The sequence below is a fragment of the Lingula anatina genome, chromosome 7 (genome assembly GCF_051362555.1).
Source record: "Lingula anatina isolate TDL-2025a chromosome 7, LinAna3.0, whole genome shotgun sequence".
Lineage (NCBI taxonomy): Eukaryota > Metazoa > Brachiopoda > Lingulata > Lingulida > Lingulidae > Lingula > Lingula anatina.
In genome coordinates, this window is record NC_141773.1 from 2502038 (window position 1) to 2519197 (window position 17160).

Genomic DNA, 17160 nt, shown 5'->3' on the forward strand with positions numbered 1-17160 from the left:
ATAAGATATTTCTTGGTACTATAGTAACTGACATAATGACATAATGGAAAAATCTCTCAGAATATTCAAAGTCACCGCCATGCGCAGAATATTTAACACAATGCGCTACTAGAATTACGATCTTTGACACCCGAGATCTAGGATGAAATTTAGCCCCTTTTTTCAGGGATTCTCGCTCTTTTCTAGTTTTGTATAACGATACGTCGTTCACTGTCGTCAGCAACTCGCAAGTCCGTAATGAGGCGTAAAGTCGACAGATCTGAGTAGATGTATTTTTCTTGCTGGTTTGATTTACCTGTCGTGAACCCGGCTGTTCCGTCAAGACGCGTTTCGTTGGCTGACGTCGGCGGTGGGGAACTGGTGTGACAGGAATGAAGTCCTCTAGGAACTGTAGTCCGCTTCCCATAACTTTGTACAGGTGACACACGTTCCATATACTAACCCCAATACTCCAACTAACCCTAACCTGTACTTATCATAGGGGAGCTCGGACTTCCATTCCTATGACAACCATTTCTATCACACCTAGACGCCCGTCTACAGCATTTGTGATAGGCCACGGTGAAGACTGTAGGCTAGAATGATACTAGGACATCTCCATAGGTTTAGAGGATGTGAAGACGGAATCTCTGAACGTTTCTTGTTCTACAGCTTGTGGTGAGGGTGGAGAGTTGGGGCCTTGCGGCGTGACTGACACGCCTAACTCAGACGAGGGTGGAGAAACAAGATGTTCAGACATTTGTTCTGAAAACGGCGTGGCTGAAACTTCGTACGAGTGACTAGTATTTTCTCCATTCATTGCAGCTGTCTCACTTTTGCTGATATAAGCTTCTGAAAAGAAAAACGCCATTTAAAATTATTCTTGGTTTTTTGTATGTGCTGGACATTAAATATGGAAGAATGAAGATGTACATAATTACAGCGGGCTTCACTTTTAATATTACTCAGCAACACTTTTATTAAAAACACCGCCATACTTCCGAAATGGTTTCATAATATTTAAAAAGATATGATTTGAAGAAAAACCTCTGCGCTGCATGGGTTTATTTAGTTTTATGTATATTAATATTTGGCAGTACCCATTTGTTCCTACGATAATTATAAAAAAAAAAAAAAACATTGGAACATTTCGTGCAGAATACCAAAAGAGACCCCACCTGGTGAAACATGAGATGCTGACGATGACCGTTTATCCAGAGCACATTTTGCAGCTTGCACCATCGCACTCAGTACCAAGAAGCCAAAGATACCAGCGACCACGATTGCTGCTATTGCGATAGGTGGGAATTCTTCTGGAGTGGGCGTGGTCGTTGGTTCGGTGGTGTCTGCAACGGAGGCACATTATATATCTTGCAGATAGATTAATGTATAGAATTGCAAACATATTTCTTTTGCTGTGCTATTCATCAATAGCATGCACAAGACGGCACATATACTCAGTGAAAAAACCTGACGGCAACATATACGTGTAGCTAAAATCCGCCCAATTCCGTATAAATTTATTTAATCATTATCAAGTCGCGAAGAATAGAAGGAAATTTATTTGATGCTTAGTTCACTGTTCAAGTCTGTGATGTGGGTGTAGGGAGCAGCCGGTGCTGAAAGTATCTGGTTAGGGGAAAGTGAGGGCTAAATGAAAATTATTTCTTGAACGTTTTAGAAACTACAGTAGATACACCATTAGCTAATCAAGGGCGTGTTATTATTTTGCTAACTTAATGTCTTAAAAAGGACACACATTTTGGCCCACACTAATACATAATATGTAAAAAAGACCTGTTTCAAAACGAAAATCCAAACTTAATCATTAATAACCATCAGCAATCCATTAAGGCCTATATTCATGCATTTGTGCAAACAGACAGGATTTGATAACATTAGTCGCCCCGACAGTCGATTTTTATATCATGCCATGGCTATCCAGTGAGTTGCCGCCCCCCTCCCCTCCATCAATTGACTTTTGAAGACTCCCCCTACCCCCTATACACAAACACACACACGCGCGCGCACACACACACACACACACACACACACACACACACACACACACACACACACACACACACCTCCCTACCCCCCACCCCCGCTGGAGAACTTTTCTAAAAAATCAACCCCACTGTGAAATGTTTTAGGACGAGAGACCTACCCTCCACCTACTGAGCAATATTAGCCCCCAGTGGTTGAATGACCCCTTATGTCACTTACCGTAGTCAGGCCAAGTTGACTGGAGATCCATACGCTAGCAAGCAGCCGTCCTAGAGGTAAAATTCATACAATATTCAGTGACGAACTATTAAAAAAAGGACAGTCCTTGAAAAAATGAGTGCATAAAAAGAAGAGTAATACCTTTAAAATAACGCTTTTTATGAGAAAATAAGCTTCCAAGTTTATCCCATTTATTCTTACAGGAATTTAGATAGTGGGCGTCTCGATAGTCCGAAGGTGCATTGGTCCAAAAAATGGTAACATTTTCATCGTTTTTTTAATCAAGGGTTCATTGGCCTGTCCGAAGGTGAACATATGGACCAATGAACCTTCGGACTATTGAACATTCGGAATATTGCTACGGTCCCTTTAGAAATTATTTATCACCCTTAACCTTCTGATAACCGCTATGACACCGAAGACTTCTTTACTGAGGCGACCAATCCTAAATACTGTACATGAGCTGTTCCTTTCTACGGTTATAACCGAAAATACATATATTTACAGCCATTGCTCTTAGATCCCATACTCAAAGTGCGTGTTCAACAAGATGTCTGCTATATTTACAATATCAGCTGTCTAAGTGTGACGTGCCGCAGTACATGTTTGTACAAATCATAAAAGTTTACACAATGGAAAATTAACGTGCGCTTTGTATTGTTTCGTATTCTAAAGGTATAGGGGCGAAATAATGGCTGAAAATACCACACTACAATGCTTGATTCGCACCTAAACATTTTCTCGAATCACAGATAGAAGCTGCTAGTCGGCCAGCATTTGGGATAACGATGTAATTAATATTAAGCTTTTGTTTTGATTGTTTGGACTATCGATATAATCAAAATTATCCTGAAATTACTGAAAAAAAATTCATTTTCAACATACCATTAGTCATAAAATTATCAGTTTATCATTGTACAATATCACAAGTTATAAAAAGACTGTGTTTTCTAAAGACTTTTGGGTTATTGCGAAATTTCCCAATCGATAGTGTAGGTCGGTTCACGTGTATGTTTACATTGCTATTGTCGATGTATTATTCAGGTAAACAATTCATGCTTAAGAGGATGAATAGGTGTTGTTCACGTCACTAAGCACCGCGTCAATACTCGGCGGACATTTTGGATCTGGCGGAAGTAGAATAGGTGATACTTGGGTTTTTTGGTACTGTGGAGAGTTTACACTGTCATCAAATTACGACTTGAGGTGTGAAGTCAGGGGAAAACGGAATTTGTGAAGTGACCAAGGAAGGCTGTCTTGACCGATCTCGGTACTTTTTACCAGGTATGTCATCTATGAGTAATGTGTAACGCTAGTCTAGTGACTGTGATTTTACATCAATAGTTTTAGGCTCAGATTACCACAGCTGGTTTGAAATTTAATTCAACCACGTGGTATGTTTTACTGAAAAGGTAGCCACATTTTAAAGACAGTGACACACTAAAAAACGATTTTAAGGATGTCTAAATCACGGTCAGCATGCGAAAGGAATCCTTGATGTCCCCCTGGTGTAGAAGTTGTCCTCGGGGTCTGTTAGATATCCCAGCTTGTTGTCAATATGTCAATATTTGTATAGCATACGACATGCAAAGCTGATACGATATACCTAAGACGGTCGAAAATGTGACAGAGTATTTGCTACATCCATGAGAAATCACAGGTGTTGCTATAGGCCTATTACACGTACATCACGTCAGTGAGCAAATACACACATAAAACATGTATAAGCTGGCATCATTGCAGCGCTCACAGTGTTTATACCAACAGCTATTCTACCATACTATTATCTTACCGTACGCAAATATTCCTACAAAGTGAATTATCTCACTGTCAAATAAACGAGGAATGTTAAATATTACATGTAGATTATGTCAAAATAATGCGATCAGAAAGTTATGATTTGGGTGTGCAACGCCAGGAAGAAGGACGCGTGGAAATGAAGAGAAATTGGTTTAAAAGTAGCTTTAAATCCGAAATTATGTACTGTTTTCTTTTTTAGGTGTGTAGAGTAAGCGTGAAGTGTTTTTCAGTCCAACTAAATACCTTTCAGTGTTTTAAAAGCTCTTTTAAGTTTTTAATCCCACGTTTTTTCTGTACATTTTATCAAGGGGATTTGATTTAAGCAAATTTTTTTAACTCCAGGTTGAAGAGGCAATGGCTGCAATTTGGTGGAGAGCCTTTTCCTTATTGCTGCTGTCCGCGATAGCCGTGGAAGGTTGGTACTGGAATACCATACTGTGCTTGAAAATATAATTGGTCCAGTTGTAAACCATGACATCTTATACGGAAAATTATATTGAAAACCCGTAGAGTCTGAAAGAAACCATGTAACGTTTTATAGAAAATTATATTGAAAAAGCGTAGAGTTTGAAGAAACCATGGCATGCTACATAGAAGATTACATTAAAAACCCGTAGAGTTTGAAAGAAACCTTGTCATGAAATGTATAAAATTATATCGAAAACCCGTATAGTTTAAATAAATAACAACATAGAAAACAGATACCAAAATTTTACCGTCTACTCAACTCACACTGAATATTAACGTCAATCTATTTCTTCCTTCACAGGCAGCACGTATTACATGGACAGCTATACAGGGTCGTGTTCTTCATACTCTTACAAGTACACATATTCCACTAGTCACACAGTGAAGGCGTGGTACCCCGGCAACAGTTACATGTCCTCTTCCTACTGCTCTCTGGTTTTCTACGCCTCCCCGTCAACAGGAAAATTGGCTTTTAGTTTTTCTTCCTTTTCTGCGACCAGCTCCATAACTCTTTCATTTTACGATGGTTCTTCCACGTTGGACACCCGGTTGGTAAGTGGAAAGACGAGTCAGATTGTGAGGTTGAACATCGGTTTGGGTGCCAAGTTTATTGCTCTAGTCTTTTTTTTTTAATTTTCTTAATGGGACGTGAGATGTACACAGAGTACAGATTTCACCTGTATTGCATCCGACGATGATGGCTCAAGCTAACGATTGCCATTCCAAGGTACGATGTAAGCTGTGTAGGGGTCCATGTTCCACCCTACCCAGGTTCTTCTAATATTTTACTTGTCACTGATGCTTGGGAGAGGGAATATAGCCACAGACTCACATATTCGGTTCCAAGTCTAAAAGTCCCTTTATTAAGTCCAAGCATTCAGCCTTTATACACATTATCTCCAGAGAATCTATCTGCATGCCACAGTGGCAGAAACTCATTTAAATACTAATTGCAATGCAATAGATAACAATTGAGGGCTTCTACTTTTAAGTTACATCAGTTCTACTTATCAGGTATACCTATACAGAGGATGATAAATATTCATTCAAGACTGAAGTAAGGTGAATGATAATATGCTGACTGATTACAAGTATAAACATAATATGTAAATGAGTGATTTCATCACATGCATTTAGTGGACCTTAACATATTCCTTCTTTTCCCACAAAAAAAATTATGGTTACATAATTTTTTGAAATAAAGATTCCACAGAATGCTCAAAGATAAAATTTAAACAGCTAAACACTTATGCAAAATATCTGTCATGATTCAATTACAAAAAAAAAAAATCCATATATAATTGTCAAATATCATTTCTTTAACTAACAATTGTAATTTTAAAATTCAGTTCATTGTCTAATCCATTGCTGTACAAAGACGTCGTTATTCAAATGAAATTAAATTTGAATTTTCATGCTGCCAAAATATTTTGACAGAGATAAATGTCCAGTTGTAATACAGATTGTTCAAACAGCTTTCTAATGGACTGTACATTTAAAATCTCACCAGTTAAACAATTCAGTATCAGGTATATCATGAAACTATATTTTTACCTTCTATAATACATATCTTGGGAATCTCCCCACATGTTGGAAATTTACCATTTTTTAATAAAAAAAACCTGCTGTCACATATTCTTTTATAATTCAATTTAACTTTATCTGTAAACACAATTTATGTTATTAATTTCAAAATTTATGTAAGTCATGAATTATTTGGTGCAATTTTACTTAAAACATTGAAACAAGAATATCAAATACTGAGCCAAGTGTAAAATATCTATAAATCTCATTTTTCGAACCTACAGTACAGCTCTAACTGATGCATTATCCTTTAACTGAATAAAAAAAATCATATCTTAATTTGCAGTGTGGAAGAAGTGTCCATTTTAGTTTCTCTGCCATAAACTTTCTCTGCACCTTTCTGTTGTCTCTGTTAAAGTCCCATTTTACACCTGTCCATTCTTTTGTGTTCTCACAAACATTTTCTGTGTCTGAGCCTTGTTTGTCTTCATTCTCTACAACTTTAACCACCTCACCTGCACTTTGTTTCATCTCTACTTCAGTAAGTTTGTCTCTGTCTGTATCTTTAAAGTTAGAAAAGTCCATTCCCATCCGTTCGTCAGTAAGTCCTTCATGAGCATAATTTTCAAAATCTGTCACAGCCCTTTTATTTACAGCATGTTTCTCCTCAAACTGTGGGTCATCATTATCAAGTCCTTCATTAGCACTCTTCACATTATCTGTTAAAACATTATCCTCTACAGCAAGTTTCTCATCATACTTCAGTTCACCCATTTTACTCTCACTTCCAATAAATTTGTTGTCATCATCATCATCATCATCAGTTTTCAAACCTAGTTCTTGTTCTTTCTCAACATGCCTTTCACATTTCTCCCCTTTCTCGAAATCAGTTCCTTTTTCTTCCTCTTGATCATTTTCAATCACAATGTCCTTGCTGAGTTCATTCCCATCATTTTCTTCACCTACAACTTGTTCCATCACAAACTCCAGCATACATTCATCTTCTTTAGCAGTACTCAATGTCTCGACTTCAGTTCCCCTCTCCATTTCTGATGGTCCATCTACTTTGCTTTGGTTTCTATCTTTAACTTCTTCCTCTGGTTTTATTTCAGACTCTGCAGAAATTTCATTATTTTGCTGGTCCAAACAGCCATATTGTCTTTGTAACAAGTCGGCTAGCTTGGACAGGCATTCCACCAGTCTGCCATTAATGTTATAGTCCTTTTCAGAATCCCAGTCATCATCTTCATACACATACTCATCTTCAAAGTTGGATCCATAGCTATATCCATAGCTACATGTATATCCCTCCCCCGCAGTGACCCTGGTCGAGCTCGCCATTATGTAGGGGTCCATGTTCCACCCTACCCAGGTTCTTCTAATATTTTACTTGTCACTGATGCTTGGGAGAGGGAATATAGCCACAGACTCACATATTCGGTTCCAAGTCTAAAAGTCCCTTTATTAAGTCCAAGCATTCAGCCTTTATACACATTATCTCCAGAGAATCTATCTGCATGCCACAGTGGCAGAAACTCATTTAAATACTAATTGCAATGCAATAGATAACAATTGAGGGCTTCTACTTTTAAGTTACATCAGTTCTACTTATCAGGTATACCTATACAGAGGATGATAAATATTCATTCAAGACTGAAGTAAGGTGAATGATAATATGCTGACTGATTACAAGTATAAACATAATATGTAAATGAGTGATTTCATCACATGCATTTAGTGGACCTTAACAGCTGGTTTGTAGAGTGTGTCATACTTAGCGTTGAGGTGAATTCAGAAATGATAATTTCGTTGGGAATCCTCAACACATAAAGAAGGTTTATTTGTTTTCTTGATGAAGAAAGAAAGGGGATATTTATTGTTCATTACCAACATAAGACCAGTACATGTCATGTTGAAAATGTTATAACTGCTTCATCAATTGTAAAATAAAGCTCCAAGTCATACGCTCATAACGAGAAAATAACACGAGTTCTGTTGGACAAAACTGAACCTTGTAAACATGCTCAGTTTTTGTTGCTGTTGAAATTTGCCACAAATTTAATGTCTGCAACACGTAATTATTGAAATACTTACCTATAACGTTATGTTTTCCAGCTAAGGTTAGATAACTCCAACTCGGCGCCTTCTTCCACATATTTTACGACCGGGAGCACGTTGCGTGTCTATCTGGTCAAGACCTATTCCTCCAGCACTGGCTACAGTTTTGAGTTCAGCGTGTGGAGACACACCGGTACTTCAACCACCCTGGGGACTCTGTCGCGTAAGTATATATATGTTTGAGATAATACACTGTCACCCGAGCGATATATGCCACAACACCTCGAGCGTCAGCGAGAGGTGTTCATGGCATTTATCGCGAGAGGGTGACAGTGTATTATTTGACATACACACCGAGAAAAAATACAGTCATTTCATCCTAAAACACCCCTAAAACCGAATAAAGTGCCCCTATATCACGCTCTAGAGATGTTATACGGAATAAACTCGTCCACGTGCGCTGGTCAACTCCCGCCAAATTCTTACGTAATGTCTGACCAATTTAGTCAATTTTTGCTAAATACTTGTCGTGGACGTTCAACCGTCGACACTGACCATGCGCGTGTCAGCTGAGCCACACCTAGCTGGTACTGCTGCGGAAAAAAGGTCCCAAGGCAAAACCTCTACTATTTAGTGACATTTCTGATAAAAAAGGAGCATCAGACCGGAATAAAGTCAAACTAATTTTTCACAAGTGCAAAGGAGAAAGAAATTTACTTGTTGGTGATATTTCTGACAACGACGCAGTTTCGGAATATAGTCAAGATCGACGGATGTTTATTACAAGTTCACAGGAGTAATAATTCTACGTTTTGGTGACATTTTTTACTACGAGGCGGTTTCGGAATGTACATGTGCTGGTTTTCAGAGCATTTATGTGCTACATGTAATTACAAGTTCAAAGGGGAAATACATTTGATTTTTACCGATATATCTGATAAAGAGGAAGAATGAACAGCTTAAAAACAAAACGTAAATAACACAACCCTCGTTAAAAAGTTATAGATTTACAAATAATCTGTATGCACGTGTGGCTTAAATGTATACTAATTCCCGTTTTCAAACCATACCCATATGATATGACTTATTGAAAATGATAGATAATAATTATTAAACGTGAAAAGTTTATGCTAATTTAGTTTATGCTAGTTTTTAAGTGTGAGAGATTTTAAATGTCTACTGGTAGGTATATAACGCAAGCAACGTCACTATTCTCTTGATGCCAAGAAGGTCACATGATCACACTGTCTTTTGGCTTTCAGTATTTAAGAGACCACGACTGATTTAACCAAGATGTAGTCGTGAAATTCTAGACTACATCGAGGTAAAATCCGGGTTTTCCGAGAGACGCTACGCAGAAATGTCGAGTGAAGCGAGACATTTTTGGGTAGCGGCTCGAGGTTGCCCTCGATCTTCACTGAAGCTTGGCTAAATGGACAGGCTTCAGTGATCATCATATCGCCACGGTCATATAACATCCCTAGGTATGTATATATAAGTACAGAGCAGGGTTAGTCGTAGTTTTGGGGTCAGAATATGGGACGAATGCCACCTGTACAAAATAATTATGGGGAACGGACGACGGTTCCTAGCGGACTACCATCCCTCTTACTCGCAGGTGAAGGAATGATTCTAATAACTTCTGCATAGCAGACATCTCTGACAAGGGTGAAAATTGTGTTAAAATATAATAGGTTTGGCATTTCGTCGACATAACACTTTTTTAAATTAATCTATCCCATGGAAAGAAGGGACAGGTGGGCTCAGTATGAGGTGAATATTGATAATGTCATCTAGTATCATTAAACGGATGAATCATCTTGCTCGTTTGTATCTCCATCTAGGTTAAGTTGTATTCATATTTCTTTAAATTTAAATCTTTTAATTTCTTCTTCTTCTTCTTCTTCTTCTTATTTTTTTATTTATTTTTATTTATTTATTTTTTTTTGAGTGATACATTGATACATTTATTATAATGGTTTATAAATCTTCATTCCCAGTTCCTATCTCAATGGACGACAGCACACAGTGCGGTACCCAGACTAAGTACGTGAACAGCGGCCAGTACCTGTGGGTGAACGCATGGGCCCCTTCCAACACCTACAGGACCTCCACCAGCTCGTGTACCATGTATTTCAGAGCGGCAATCTCCACAGACTACCTGGCGGTCTCCTTCGCTTCTGGAAGTCTTTCCATCTCCAGCAGCTACGTGACGTTGTATTTTTATGACGGGTCCAGCACCTCTAGTACTTTGCTGGTGAGATTTTTTCTATTATACATATAATCTTTGTGTGTGTGTATGTGTGTGTGTGTGTGTGTGTGTGTATGAGTGTGTGTGTTTGTGCTCGTATCGGCCTAGTCTTAATGAAATAATAAGTTTGTAAATCCTATAAATTTCAGTGTCGCTTTCATTGTGAATTTTGCCTCGGATCAGACAAAAAAATGATAGCATATTGTTGACGAGCGCTACCAAACATTATTTTAAGGATATCAAAAAAATATGTAGCACTTGTAAACATGTATTTATTTTCAAAGAGAAAAATCATAAAATATTGGTTTGGTAAGTGAGGAAATGCATAAGTTAATACAGGAAAATATAAACTGAAAAACTTTGCTTATGTGGTTAAAACTGTTTAGTCAGAGCTTTAAGAAACATGAAAGGTGACATATATCATTGTCATTTATATCTCACTTTCACTTTCAGACCAGCCTCAGCTCTTACGACAGCTCGCCAAGCAGTGCATACTACGCCACAGGGTCCTCCCTGACTGTGTACCTAAGTAACGGCTACAGTTCGTCCATCAGTTTCAGTTTCCAGGTGTTCGCCACGTCAACTCCAGTCACCACCACTGCCACGCCGTCGTCTTCCAATAGTAAGGTTTTAACGGGTTGACTGAAAACTTTCTCTCTCTCTCTCTCTCCCTCGGAATGTGCATGTGTGTGCGCGCACGCGTGTGATTGTGTCTGTGAGCTATTAACTTGCTTGTTTTCAAGAAACATGGAAATGTTTAATGAAAATTGAACAGTATGTACATGTAGAACCGTAGCCAGCAAATTTCTTTTTCAGATATTTGGGACTTTTGTCATGAAACTTTTGTTGACCTAAATCAAATTTACCCAGAGTGGACCTTAGCCCAGAAAAAAGGCGGGTTCTTTCTACCCCCCCCCCCCACCCCCCCGAGCTCCTCCCCCCCCTGGCTATACGGGCCTGTTATGAAACAAATCGAATTGGTTCATTTTTTTCAGCAAACTACCGTTACATGGATGACAGCACGGATGATTGCAGTGACACTATCTACATGAGCGATGACCAAACTGAAATCGTCTCTGCTGCGTCGGGTAGCAGCATGTCCTACTCCAGTTCGTCTTACTGCTATTTGTATTTTCGAACCAGAGATAGTTCCGCCACAATGAAGGTCAACGTGACTCAACTGAGCCTCTATAGTTATGGCACCCTGAAGTTTTATGACAGCCGTTATACGTCTTCAAGTCTAGTACGTTAATATTTTTTAAAAGTCTTATTCTAGTGTTGAATTGCCCGAGTCAATTGTTGAAATGCAATTCACGTGAAAAGCCTAATATTCCAGAGGAAGTAAACTTACATATTTATCAACTTACATATTTATCTAACTGTATTTGTACATATTTATCTAACAATTACCAGCATAGCTGAGGTACGAATATGTTATTCCGTTGATAAATACATGTAGATGCAGTTTTTATTCTTGACAATACCCGTATTTTGATATGCGGTATAATACTATAAAATATTTATTTACGTTCATGGGATACTTAGGGCGCATTCAGAAAAAGTAGATCCGCGGGTCAAATATGGCTGGCCCACTTGAAAGCTTGCCGCATAATCCCCAATAAATTCCCCGCGGGGATCACGCCGCAGGCTTTCAAGTGGGTCGGCCATATTTGATCCAGGGATCTGTTAGTCTGCAGATCAACTTTAGTACTTATGTACTATGGGCCGGAGGCCTTGAAAAACTGAATAAATTCTTATTATATCAACTTTAGTTGTGAATACGGCCATATTCATACCGATTCCAATGTCGATTTTATATTAATCTACACTGTATGTTTTCAGCTGAAGGAGTACAGTTACACAGATTATGTTGGATCGACCCCTGAGTATTTCTACACATCGGGGCAGTATCTTTCCGTGAGGCTTTACCGTAGCTCCTCCTCCAGCCATCGCTTCACTTTCAAGGTGTCAGTTGGTAAGTGTACCTACTTCCGCTTCCTGTCCTCTCAGACTGGGTTCCCATCCCTAGTTCGATCTAACAGGATCGGTCCATCTCCACGGGGTCTCTCGCTAAATTGCTTTCAGACCAAACGGCTTATATGTCTGGGACTGAAGCTGCTAAGGGATAGTTAATTACAACTCTCAGCTTCAGCAGGCGTGACAGACATCGGAGCCGCCCAAGTTAATTGCAATTAAGCGAGAATCCCCTTCGATCCAAAGTTGGTACGATAGGGTCTGGGAATGTTCTCTCAGACCATCTGCCAGTCTCAAATTCCTTACTGTTGATTGCCTTAAAATGTCTCTTGGTTTCTAGAACAAAAATCGGGCCTTAATGACTGGCTTATGGTCGACAAGGCAGTTTGATATCGACAGTGTACAGGCTCGTAGCTAGCAATTTCAAAAGGGGGGTTCTTTTTCTGAAAAAGTGAACCTTTTCCCATAAAAACTTCATGTACCTAGATCAAATTTTACCCAAAGTGGACCTTTTCTCAGCAAAAGGGCAGTTCTTTCGAATCCCCCGAACCCCCTGGCTACGGGCCTGGTGTAAATCAAAGCAATGGCAAATGTAAAATTATTGAAAATATCTTATCTTTGTGTGAATGAATTCAAAACAGTGGAGTTATCTTTTGACATAAACATGATGCTGTCGTCTTGTGAGAAAATCATGGTGGCTGGTCATTGAAGTATGCAAATAATTTGTGTATTTTTCCTGTAGTATTTTTTCACCAGACAGTTTTTCCCCCTCTGACAAAGCTTAGCTTTTAAAACTCATCAATAGATGCATCATTCATGTTTATGCAGAAAATCTGTGATGTTTCTAGAGAAGTGTTCTTTTAAAATACGCTCAAGTTTGACGATGTTACTTCCAGGAATTAGATATCTTATTCTTTTGCACTATATTTTAAATAATAAAAATTGTCATTTATTTCAGTTCCATCGGGTTTGTCAGACGGTGCCATAGCGGGCATCGTTATTGGTTCACTGGGTGCCGTGGTTCTGTTAGTGATCGTGATTAAGGTTTGCTCATCATCCAAAAAGTCATCCCCAAGAACCCAGATCAGACCGCGTGAGTTTCTTTTCATATACGGTTTGTTTTGTTGAGAGAGAGAGAGAGAGAAAGAGAAAGAGAGAGAGAGAAAGAGGGAAAGTTCGATTAGACGGGGGATGTGAAAGAGGGCTTTGAGTAATAGGATGTTTGGGACTGATGCTTATCGAATATGTATAATAAAAAGTACTCTGGGAATATTGTTGGCATTAAGAAACCCATTTTGGGTCTGTCTTCCAGAGTATCCGCCCCTCCACCCTACTTACAAGTTGTTTTCACCATAAATAATTTCAGTGAGCCAATTTTGCTGTTTTTTTTTTTTTTTGTTTGTGTAAATATTTCTTCACCTGCAGGTATTTCTTAGATTTAAAAACGCCCAGGTAAATTATACGATACACTAGAACGCCATTGATCGTTTGTATAATTTTTTCAAAATGTGATCGTATGTCTTTCGTAGATAACACACGCAATCTCACCACCACTGCCTCGACGGTCAACTACACCACCACCTCAGGACAGATGGGAATGCAAACCCAACCGTATGGCGGATTTGCCTCTCAGGGCCCCGCCTACCCCCCGCCGTCACAAGCTTATGGACCAACCACATCCATGGACTCCGCCTACCCCCCGCCGTCACAAGCTTATGGACCAGTCACATCGCTAGACCCCGCCTACCCTCCGCCTTCACAGCATTTCTCCGCCCCTCCACCTTCTTACACGGATGCTACTGGAGGTGATGGCCTATACGCCCCGCCTCCGCCACCGCCTTCGTACTGCTCAACGCTCAATCAAACAGACTCTGCATACAAACCTGGGTTTTCGTAGGGTGATGTTGCGTCGGGGAGGTCCCAGAATTCGACACAAGAGACGTGTACAGTTAGACCCACACGTGTAAATATTTTCTGCAAATTAAAATGTGCAGGTAATGTGCATGTGTGCAACACAAAATTGCCGTAGGACTGAAAATGGCTCGAGCGTATGATGTGCCTTATCTGAATGCCCGAGTCCCATTCACCGGGGAGTTCCTTCTGTGCCAAATGTTTTCCAGGAGAAGGTCCTGAGACGCGGTCGATTCTAAAGATCTCCATCTTATCTTTATGAGCCACAGTATACATGACAGTCACTAAAGTGAAGAATTGCCTCCAAAAGGACAATATTTGCCTTAAGTACAAGACAAACCAAATGTAATGGCTCGTTTTTATTTATTATATCAATTTTGGTGGAAGGGTTCATGTACAAAGTACGTGTTAAAATTTGCTGTAACTATGTCCCTATTATAAAGCTGCAGTTGATGACATTCTGCCCCAAGCCCCTCTGATTTGTAGGCCCTATATACAGTAAAAGTTAACTACACGAAGGCCATGTGTATATTATTACTATATACAGTAAAAGTTAACTACACGAAGGCCATGTGTATATTATTACTATATACAGTAAAAGTTAACTACACGAAGGCGTTGTGTATATTATTACTATATACAGTAAAAGTTAACTACACGAAGGACATGTGTATATTATTACTATATACAGTAAAAGTTAACTACACGAAGGCCATGTGTATATTAATCTATCAAAAGAGCAAATGTGTGATAAAACATGTCCAAAACGTCCAGTGTTATGCCAAATTGTGATCAAATGGCCGCATTCTTATCAGAAGACTAACTCGTCTGCCAATCAGTTATGGCAACCCACTTTTAAGCTTGCCGTTTTATCTCCTAATAGACACTGAATAGATTCCCCGCGGCCATTAAAGTATTTTAGTATTTAAGTGGGCCGACCGTATGTGATCCGTGGACTAGTTTGTCCGATGTTGCGATTGCAGCCTAAAAGTTATGTAAAAGTTTGCGGTGCAGCACCATTACTGCTTAGTTAGCAAGAGTTAGGGACCGTTCTCACAGATATTTGGACCGATCTATCTCCCTGGGGAGTCTCACTAAATTGCTATCAACTTAACCGGCTTAAATGTCTGTCACGCCTAGTTAAGCTGTTAGGGGGTAATTATCTTTAACCCCTAGCTAATTCGGTAGGCGTGACAGACAATTAAACAGGTTAGTTGACAGCAATTTAGTGAGACTCCCCAGGGACTTAGACCGATCCAGATGGATCGATCTAGGCATGGGAACCCAGTCTTAGTATAGCAGGGAAGCAAGGAGTGATTACCCTCTACCAGGACCACAGATTGATTTTCACTACATATTAACCGATATGTGCCTGGTGAATTCATGACAATTTTCTCTGCTGTGGCCCTGGTAGAGGGTATTGATTAGCTATGTTTTCCGTGCCTTTTGAGTATTACCACCCTAGCCATACATGTAGTACCCAATAGATACATGAATGTTATAACCAGATACTATATTTGTTTATTGACGAGGTTTGGTTGCATTTTTTTTGTCTAAGAATTATGACTTTTTTAAGCTTGCTGACCATTCGTCATAAAATTCGTGACTCTTAACCCAGTATTATATGTTTTTATATATATATATGTAAAGGAATATGAGTATCTTATAAACAAGATTTTGTAGGTCTGTTTTAAAACATAAGCGGGATATTTACAATATATAAAACGAAGAGGAAAATTAGTTATCAAAGGAGTGCAAACGTTTGTCAATCGTGTTGCAAATATATAATCAAATTAAACGTCACTGTGAAATTATTTTGATAATTATAATTCTTCGCAAGACTTGAAGTGTGTGTAATGTGTATGCTTCGTGCCCGGGCGATGCTGCCAACGTTGGCCTCTCAAAATGTGTAGATAATATAATGTATGTCGTCTTTCACGCAGTGAACGATTTTATAAGCCGTAAAAACAAAGAGAATGTGTACGTAAAATACGTGAAATACGCGTAAGTGCATCGTGCTGGTATTCCTGTTAAAGGCATTTTACCCAGCTTAATACATAAGCCAGACTTACTAAAATAAGTGATCTTTTTTTTTATCAAACCATGAAATAAATATATGACAACAGGTAATATCTGAAAAAAATATTCGAAAGAAAAAAACATTTTCGTCAAACCACACTGCATAAATATACATATTGAAACAGGTATTGTACATTATATACTGTATATTCCGTACAAGCGTTTGTGATAAACGTGTCATAATTTTACATGTGACAACAATGGATACCAGTTTACCAGTATTCTATTCTTCAATATCGTATTGGAGATTCGTATACAGTATTAACGTAGTCATTATCAAGGATATACCTATTAACTGGAAGTCAAGATATCTTTAAATATTAAAATCTTAAAAGAAACATTTGTCCACTGTAGTAATTGTGTCACACATATAGTTTTGTAATAAAGTGTAATTGACTACCATGAAATCAATCTCTCACTTTTTGTCAAGATCTTTGAGGAGTTGAATTAATTCCACCAGATCCAGTTGAGGTCAAATTACCGTTTCGAATAGCATAACGTAAAGAAATACCAAATGATATTTGAACGCATATTTTCTGCTTTCTTTCTGTATATAAACCTCTGGCGTTTTCGGTACCTCATTTATATAACTGTGCGCTTCAGTTATGTGCCTCGCATTAGGACATACTACATGTATACTTATACGTCAGTCTGATGGATGTGTACGAATTAACTGGGGGCAGGGATAAATAGGTTAATTAACGAAGGATAAGTAGGTCAATTAACGACATCTTCTTTAAAGAAGACGCAGTTATTGTTGACCAAGTGATTAGTTTTGTTTATGTCTTCGAAAGGCGGCATCATTTGAGTCGTATCAGAAAAAGAAAGTAAGATTAGTTTACCGGTATATCCCCCTGTGTACCATGAAAATGCAACTCCCCAGTCAGATT

General features: G+C 38.7%; 2 protein-coding genes across 7 annotated transcripts; one reads left to right on the forward strand and one right to left on the reverse strand.

Moving 5' to 3' along the window:
* Window positions 1–43: 43 nt before the first annotated feature.
* Window positions 44–8256, reverse strand: LOC106160102 (uncharacterized). Of its 4 annotated transcripts, none has more exons than XM_087016886.1 (4): window positions 8092–8256; window positions 2206–2255; window positions 1158–1325; window positions 44–831 (listed from the first exon to the last, which is right to left on the reverse strand). In XM_087016886.1, exons 2-4 carry the CDS (start codon window positions 2234–2236, stop codon window positions 587–589), a joined length of 444 nt encoding a protein of 147 aa, XP_086873012.1. In that variant the 5' UTR covers window positions 2237–2255; window positions 8092–8256; the 3' UTR covers window positions 44–586. The 4 variants fall into 4 exon arrangements, with proteins under 4 accessions (XP_086873012.1, XP_086873011.1, XP_086873010.1 ...); XM_087016885.1 differs by lacking the exon at window positions 8092–8256 and adding an exon at window positions 2711–3183; XM_087016884.1 differs by lacking the exon at window positions 8092–8256 and adding an exon at window positions 2600–3183.
* Window positions 3329–16681, forward strand: LOC106167618 (uncharacterized). 3 transcript variants are annotated; one of them, XR_015335399.1, is made up of 11 exons: window positions 3329–3489; window positions 4348–4420; window positions 4775–5025; window positions 8113–8278; window positions 10056–10312; window positions 10760–10928; window positions 11302–11549; window positions 12149–12281; window positions 13239–13373; window positions 13810–14710; window positions 14903–16681. XR_015335399.1 is itself a non-coding variant. In XM_087016880.1 (10 exons), the coding sequence occupies exons 2-10, from the start codon at window positions 4360–4362 to the stop codon at window positions 14175–14177; spliced, it is 1788 nt and encodes a 595-aa protein (XP_086873006.1). In that variant the 5' UTR covers window positions 3329–3489; window positions 4348–4359; the 3' UTR covers window positions 14178–16681. The 3 variants fall into 3 exon arrangements, 2 of the variants coding, with proteins under 2 accessions (XP_086873006.1, XP_086873008.1); XM_087016880.1 differs by having other exon boundaries at window positions 13810–16681; XM_087016882.1 differs by lacking the exon at window positions 3329–3489 and adding an exon at window positions 4184–4204 and having other exon boundaries at window positions 13810–16681.
* Window positions 16682–17160: the final 479 nt, after the last annotated feature.

What these genes read in the sequence shown, in the direction of transcription:
- LOC106160102 (XM_087016886.1), bottom strand. Translation starts at nt 2,236, where the DNA reads ATGGATCTCCAGTCAACTTGGCCTGACTACG. An exon ending in GTCAACTTGGCCTGACTACG is followed by an intron (nt 1,326 to 2,205) that starts GTAAGTGACATA and finishes CCTCCGTTGCAG; the next exon opens with ACACCACCGAACCAACGACC. An exon ending in AGCATCTCATGTTTCACCAG is followed by an intron (nt 832 to 1,157) that starts GTGGGGTCTCTT and finishes TTTTCTTTTCAG; the next exon opens with AAGCTTATATCAGCAAAAGT.
- LOC106167618 (XM_087016880.1), top strand. Translation starts at nt 4,360, where the DNA reads ATGGCTGCAATTTGGTGGAGAGCCTTTTCCTTATTGCTGCTGTCCGCG. An exon ending in CACGCCGTCGTCTTCCAATA is followed by an intron (nt 10,929 to 11,301) that starts GTAAGGTTTTAA and finishes CATTTTTTTCAG; the next exon opens with CAAACTACCGTTACATGGAT. An exon ending in AAGAACCCAGATCAGACCGC is followed by an intron (nt 13,374 to 13,809) that starts GTGAGTTTCTTT and finishes TGTCTTTCGTAG; the next exon opens with ATAACACACGCAATCTCACC.